The sequence below is a fragment of the Panicum virgatum genome, chromosome 6K (genome assembly GCF_016808335.1).
Source record: "Panicum virgatum strain AP13 chromosome 6K, P.virgatum_v5, whole genome shotgun sequence".
Classification (NCBI taxonomy): Eukaryota; Viridiplantae; Streptophyta; class Magnoliopsida; order Poales; family Poaceae; genus Panicum; species Panicum virgatum.
The window spans coordinates 19,061,794-19,069,393 of NC_053141.1; the positions used below are offsets into that span (position 1 = coordinate 19,061,794).

The 7,600-nt window shown below is 44.9% G+C and overlaps 1 protein-coding gene across 1 annotated transcript; it reads right to left on the minus strand.

The window, feature by feature from the left end:
* Positions 1-1,195: 1,195 nt before the first annotated feature.
* On the minus strand, positions 1,196-5,881 carry LOC120711985 (F-box protein SKIP1-like). The gene is made up of 2 exons (XM_039997669.1): positions 5,427-5,881; positions 1,196-2,122 (listed from the first exon to the last, which is right to left on the minus strand). Exons 1-2 carry the CDS (start codon positions 5,807-5,809, stop codon positions 1,549-1,551), a joined length of 957 nt encoding a protein of 318 aa, XP_039853603.1. The 5' UTR covers positions 5,810-5,881; the 3' UTR covers positions 1,196-1,548.
* Positions 5,882-7,600: the final 1,719 nt, after the last annotated feature.

Genomic DNA, 7,600 nt, shown 5'->3' on the forward strand with positions numbered 1-7,600 from the left:
GGTGGCTTTGTTGCATGTGGTGGGTGCAGAGTTTTGCTTGGTGCTCCGTGGACCAGGGCCTTTGCTTGCCAGATCTCATCCACACTAGTTTTCACCTTTCGTCAGTGACTTGCCAAAGGAGGTCGAACCAGTTGGTCACGGCAGTCCGGCGGCACCCAGCAGGTTGTGGGTTCAATCCCAGGTCGGGACGAATTTCTGCCTGCGGGTAAAAAAACCCCCTCGCCTGCCTCATGTCCAAAGCACTGTGGAGCCCGGCCAAACTCACAAGGCGACGGGCCCCCGTGTACGGGTGGGGCAGGGGTTCGGGGGGGGTTTTCTTGGCCTGCTGTGAGAAGGTCATTCTACCTCTCAAACAATGCCGTGGGGGCGGTCTTACCCCCGCAGGTCAAGTTTTTTTTTTGTCAGTGACTTGCACAAACAATGGTACGGATGCACTTGTTCTATTCATCATGGCATGCTGTTTTCACTGAATTGTAATGCAGATCATGAACAGGAAGGAAAGGATGACATATGCAAATAAATTTTTGGCAAAACATATAAGAAATTTAGTTAATATTTTGGATGATGCCCATCAATGCTACCCCGATCATCAGAATTTATCAGCTGTTTGAGTAAGATTCAAGTTCCATGTTTTCTAGAGTCAGCGTCTGTCTTTCTGAAAAAGATAGTGTGATATCAAAACGCAAGGCAAAGGCGGTCTTTACTGGGAAGATTTCAGATAAAGAAAGGCATCCAATTCCCATTTTTCTGTTCAGCTCTGCAAAAGATAGATTGGGGATTGAAATTTGGGCCACTCTCTACATCTCTCTGGTCCATAATAAAGAAGACCGTGAAGCATTCCACAGGGTCGTAAGTCATTTCTGTTCCAAACAGATGTATTTGTGGTCAGAAAGCAGCACCCAAATTGAACATCTAAACAGCGAGACAGATTCCAACTGGCTGAAAGGCACTTCGTTATCTATCCTAAACAACGCATCAGATTTGGTGCACATGACCTGAACATGACCGGTAACGGCATCAAGTGGTCACCGTCAGGTGCAGCGAAGGGCCAGTAGGATGACACCAAAGCACGAAAGATGCCTTCGAATCAGCACCAAATAAGCAAACCATGTTACAAGAGAACAGGTTATGGCATTATTCCAGGATGAACCAAAGCACAATAGTGTAGAGGCAAGGCAAATAGACTATTCACCCAAAAAATAAGATGCCACGAACTGATTATTGCAAAGAGTTCCATATCCATAATTCCTTGTACAGAATGTTGTTTTCAACTCATAGACGATAAATATCCACTATCTTCTCAGAAACAAAGAGATAGAGGGAAATATTTCTTGCAACCATATATGGGTAATTGGGTATTAAGTTAAAATAAAACCAAACTAACTTTACAAATAACTGGAGCAGAACCATCTGTACGAAACTGATATCAAAAGAAATAAATAGATCCACACATCATTATTATTATTTGGGCACAGATATATACAACCTATATTATAGACCACAAACCATAGATCCAAGGGATACCTGATGTGAAACCTGATGCTATAATCATATCTGAAATATATTTGTCTGGAACCTCTCGTCATATAACTGCCAGTGGCCATACCTCCCCATATGGAAGGAGGACCTAGGTATGTAGATGTTGGGCTTCACAAGTGTTTCCAGATTTTTCAGGTTAGCAGCGGCCTGATCTATCCCCCGGCTTGTCAGATTCGCACAGCCAAACAGGTCCAGAACCTCCAGTTCCTTGCATCCTCCGGGGATTGAGTTGAGACCGACAGCAGTCAGCTTTGAGAACCTTAGCTCGAGATGTTTCAGCTTTGGCATGAACTTGGATATTGTAATGGCTTCCCTGTCACCATCTTGGGGGCATTCTCTTAGGTAGTCCTCGGGAACTATTCCAACATGTTCTGATGGGTCGATCCAGTTGAATATATTCCGCTTGAGGACCCTGAGGTTCTGGCAGCTCTGGCCAATAACTCCCAGTGACTTGTATGAAACCTCATAGCAGTTGCTGATGTCCAATTCTGTAAGCATGGTGCAGCATGCTCCAACAATGAGCATTGATCTATCAGTTACAGCCGGACTTGTTCTGATGGAAAGGATACTAAGACTTGGAGACCTGCGCATGATTAAGTTACTTAGAGCTCAGATTAACACTTTCAATCTATGTGAAAATACAGTACAGATTACAGAACACTTAAGAGAACAAAAATTGAAGTAAAGAAATAGCACCAGAATGACTCACTCATGATGGCATGCAAAATATAAATATCGAAAAGCAATAGCAACTACAACTACTTTAGGCATATGGACGAGAACAAGGCATCTTTCATTCTCTATTGTTGATGCTACATTCCCAACAAAAACAGCAAACACGCCAGGACGGATATTTGACTAAGATGGTACAATCTAAAATAGCTAGATTAGCAGGATTCAAGCCACATAACTTCAGGACAAAATAAAGATAACATGATGCTTCTCACATAACACTGCAGACTAAACAAGGTTAAGACTTAACTCTTAAGAGAAGATTTTCAGTAAACATACATGAGGCAATATTATTTTAGTAAAAGCAATTATCGATTTCACCATAAAAGAACTGGAAAGAAAACAACAATATTTAAACTGCCAGTAACTGTACACTTCATTTACTTGAATTTACCTCAGACAAATACCATTGCATTTACTTGAAAAGCTTAACAATGACATATTTATAAGCTGTTTGCTTCGTTCTGAATATAGTAATATCATTTTCATGAGGTCAATATAGATACTTTAATGCATATTAATGTATATGTTTGGCCAGAAAACATTGTAGTATTAGCACAACTTGTATCCGCAATCATATAATAAGCCCCCATCAAGGATACTCTACACATGTAACACATTAAACATGTATAATAGGAAGGATGCAGTATCTCAGGTCTGTAAACTTGTATGTTTAGTCCAGGTAGATCCATCAAAAGGAAAACTGTTTTGATCCTTCAAAGTGTATTTACCCATGTATGCCAAAAAAAATAATTTTTGTGGCATCTCATCCATGTGGCAATAGAAATTCATGCGGCACCTGTTTCCACTTCCCACCTTTTATCCTTTTTTTTTCTTGAAAGCGTAGGAGAGATGCGCATCAATATATTAAGAAGAAGAAAGGGGTAAGAACCCCAGGTGATACAGTTTAGGGCCTGTACCAAAGCCAAACAAAGGGTCATATGGTGTCATAGGTGTTAGGCCCAGGACCCCACGCGCTACAGTAGCGCGTGAACAGTAAACGCCTAGGGTTAGTTAGGAAAGGAATAAGATAGATTGATTCGGTTAGGATATTACTTAGGGGTCAAGTAAGCCTTGCTTACAGGTCAAGTAACCCTTTCTATATAATGAGAGGAGATGTATCAATCTAATTAAGCAATGAACAATGAAGAAACAATTCTAGTCCCCCTCAATCTCTCAAGCTCTTGGCAAAGCATAAGGTCTAGTTACCCCAAAATATCCATCTACATAACATCTGGTATCAGCTCTTTGGTTTCGATCCCTCCCCATGGCTTCTGCTACCAATGACGCCTTGCGCGCCCTTGCCGAGGGGCATCGTCTCATGTCTGAGCAGCTCCGTCATATGTCCACAACACTGGATCATCTAAGGGTGTTGCTCGAGGTGAAGGCACGCGAACGCCAGGCGGTTGTACGCTTACCGGCCGTGGCGCGTGGACTCCTGGCACGCCGGCTTCTACAGACTCTCCGTGGGGAGAAATCATCGGAGGAGCAGGCAGCGGTGCGCCTGCAAGTAGCAGGACGAGGCTTCCTTGTTCGGCGGGCGGTGCGGAAGATGCACATGCTGCTCAGTTCGTCGCTGCAGTGCGCGATCAGCCACTCGAGCTCCCCTATACGTCCTGCGGCTCCAATTGAAATAGAGGTCCGGGTATGGGGCCTCCCGGCACGGCGACCGACCAGTGCAACGCAGCATGCACCAACGGTGGTGGCCGCCTCAGTTGTTCTGGCACCTGCCTTGGTGCTAGACAGATCCAGCGTACGACCCTCCACCCTTCATCTGACAAGAATCCAGCGGTTTGGCTCTTTCCATGGGATCCAGGAGGACATAGTTGTAGTCCAAATTTATTTTCTATTTTCGTTTTCAATAACAAAGATAAGCCGAGATGTAAAAGGCTTAACCCTAGGTTGCGTCAAGTAGGTCAGCAGCAGCTCGTGGGCGAGCTGCTTCGAAAGGGGGGAGAGATGTCATAGGTGTTAGGCCCAGGACCCCACGAGATACAATAGCGCGTGAACAGTACCCGCCTAGGGTTAGTTAGGAAAGGAATAAGATAGATTGATTCGGTTAGGATGTTCCTTAGGGGTCAAGGCAGTCATCTCTATATAAGAGAGACTCCGTTATTTTGTAATCAAGCAATGAAGAAATATATTCCCAATCTAATCTCTCTTCTCCCAAACTAAGCTAGGCGCAGAGGGGTAAAACCTCGCCCTAAGTCCCGGACCGCTACACTCATGAACTAAGGTTCATCACAAAAAACTCTAAACCATAGGCAAGCGTTCGCCTAGCGTCTAGCGTTTTTTAGAACCTTGCCCAAAACACAAATAATCCAAAAAGCCATTTGGAAGTCTGGACTTAGTTCACAAGATCCCTTTCCTCAAAAGCTTCAGTTTTATTGTACAAAAAATGAATATATCCCCGGGTTTCAGGTTTATACATAAAAATGAATTAATTGGAATTAAGTCCCTTTTTTCAAAAAAGAGTTGAGATAAAACCCATAAACTGTGTTCCTAGAAATGATCAACACCTTCAGCAACATGGACTGTTTGGTCATTTAAGAATTTGGAGAAAGTGGTCGCATTTCTCCATCCCAAGAATATCATCAGAATTAGAATCTTCAGTGCACATTTCTTTCAAATCCTGCAAATGTTCAGAATGAGATACAAACATGTGTAGCTCCATCCTTAGTGCAATAAAACCCCACCATACACCAATGGCAGCTTTGAAGTATTCCCATTTCAAAGAGTTCCTCTTGGCTTCAACCTAAGTCTTATACTTCTGCCAATTTATTAGTTCTAGTGAGAAATTGGCTAAAAAGCTAATAAACGACAAAGAGCTATCACCTAATTCACATGAACGAAAGACTATAACTTGGTATGTTGGTTTCCTGCATAATTTACTTCTTTGTATTAAAGATAAAAAATTGATACCTCAAACAGCCGAGAAAGGAACCTTCACAAATTTAAGGCACTAACATGCACAAATAAATTGCATACTATGCATCATTACAGCAAATCTGAGCATCTAATCAGATCACGGGGTTCGGTAGGTCTACCAATACATGCTGGGGAAAAAGACTCAATCTTGCTCAAACATTTCGTCATGGGAGAGCTTGTGGTCATCACGACACACCCATGAGGCATTAATTCTCACAAATCAATACCTCTCGGCCGCGAATGATAGCCCGTCATCGGAGCAGTGCCTGACGCGGACTTCGCGAAGCTCCCCTGCGGCGAGCGTGGCGGCGGAGCGGAGCATGGCGTCGACGCGGCGCTGGAAGGCGGGCGTCCACCACGCCGCCGCCTCGGCGCCGGGGGTTGACTCCGCGAACCCGGGCTCGAGGTCGAGAGAAGCGAAGAGCCCCGGGCGGGACCGCGCGGCATCGCGCCAGGAGCGGCAGCACGCCATGGCGCCCCGCCACAGGTCCTCCAGCGCCAGACGCGAGAACGCCTCCGCCAGGCACACCGGCGTCATCTCCGACCAATCCCGCTCCTCCTCCGGCGCCGCCGACTCCTCCTCGCCGCTGGCCAGCCCGCTAGTCGCCATCTGGCTCTAGGGTTCTCTGCTTCCCCCCCCCCCTGTTGTGCGGCAACCAAAGCTTCCCGAGCGTGGAATTGGAAGAACGAAGCACTCTGCAGTGGCAGTGGCACGCCACAAGACTGCACGAGAACTTGGTGGCATTCATGGGCTCCCGGTTTTTTTTTCTTTTTGAAACATTCATGGGTCTGGCCCGGCAGCCTGACTTTTTCTGCACGGCCTCTTTTTTTATTTTCGAGGAACCTGAAAAGGTAAAACATCAGGAGGCTTCTCCGGCGCTGCTGGTTAGCGGAACAACCATCTGGCTGCTAGTCTTACAAAGAGAGACTTAGACTCCGTTTGGGAGGGCTTCCAGAGAGGGCGGAGCTGGAGCTTAAGCAAGCGGAGCCATGTTTTGTGGCTCTACCGGCTCCGCCGGAGCACCTTGCAAAACAGCTCCACCTCTCACAGTTCGTCACCGTAAAGCGCTCCGCCCATTCATCCGTTTGGCACGGCTCCTAGTGGAGCTGCTGGCAGAGCCGCGGGAAGAGCCCTGCCAAACGGGCTCTTATAGAGCAGTTGCTAATAGTGCATCGAGGTGTACTTTCCCTTTGGTAAGGGTTGTTTATGGGACAGCAGACATTCATACTTAATGCGGAGAATAAAGAGAACAGCGAGCCCAGCACATGGTACCAAAATTTGAAGCTAGATGGCGGGAAGAGGAGTGTGAGACTCGAGTGATTAAAGCGTGGGGATGCAGAAGAAGGTGCTGTGGGATCTTTGGGAGTGGGATAGGAATGTTTTAGAAAAATTTGAGAGGAGATTTAAAAGAGCCAAAAGGGAGTTGGAGAACTTTAGACGACAGGGCATTTTTTAAGAATCAATAAACTGAGAATATCTATTGTGTTATAAGCTCGAACAATTACAAGACCAGCATGATATCTATTGGAAGAAATGAGCTCGTAACACATGGTTGACAAAGGGAGAAAGAAATACTAGTTTTTTCCATGTCTTTGCATCAAAGCAGAGAAGGAAGAATTGGGTCAGGAAGTTGAAGGATGAGAATGGAGATGTGGTGGAGGGAGAACAATTAAAGAATTTTATTGCAAACCAATATCAAAATTTCTTTACATCATGTATAGGGCAAATTGATGAGGTGCTGAACTATGTTGACCTTGGAGTCATACAGCACATGAACGAGGCTTTGATGGAGTGATTTACAGGGGAGGGTGTTGGGAATTGTGGGCTATTCGGTCTACCCTCTATTCCTCTGTCTATTCTGTGGTGCCGCTCACAATGCATAATGAGGCTAGAGGGTAGGGACCTATTTATAGACTCCACTTCCAGGTGTTGCATATATACATATATTTAACATGTGTTTCGGAAAACTGTGTGACTCCTGAACCATGTCACCAACCACAATCAGACATACCAGTTTTACGAGTCTAAAATATAATAGTCCCAAGCACACATGTGTGAGTCATGTGCCATGATCAGTTGTTTGTATGAGACCAATTCCAATCTGATCATGTGGGTTAACAGCCTGCAGAGCCGATCCTGCAAAACAAACCCAGCAATTCCATCGTGCTGTACCCGGGTCAAACATGTACGTACATAATAAATATTCCAGTAGAGTCGATCTCAATTAATTCCTCTACTGTATTCCAGCACAGATGTCCTCGGCGCCTCGAGTACAAATTCCACGAGTTAAATTCCACATGAATAATTCCCATCACGCATCAATAAATAATTCCACATTTGAGGTAGACAATAACCATAATATAAACAATATGAATAAATGTTGAAAGCCACATATAAGAA

Bases quoted from the DNA above. Each gene is read 5' to 3' on its own strand.
- LOC120711985 (XM_039997669.1), bottom strand. From the start codon at position 5,809: ATGGCGACTAGCGGGCTGGCCAGCGGCGAGGAGGAGTCGGCGGCGCCG. The intron at 2,123-5,426 runs GTATTGATTTGT...AATCATGCGCAG, and splicing joins CTATCATTCGCGGCCGAGAG to GTCTCCAAGTCTTAGTATCC.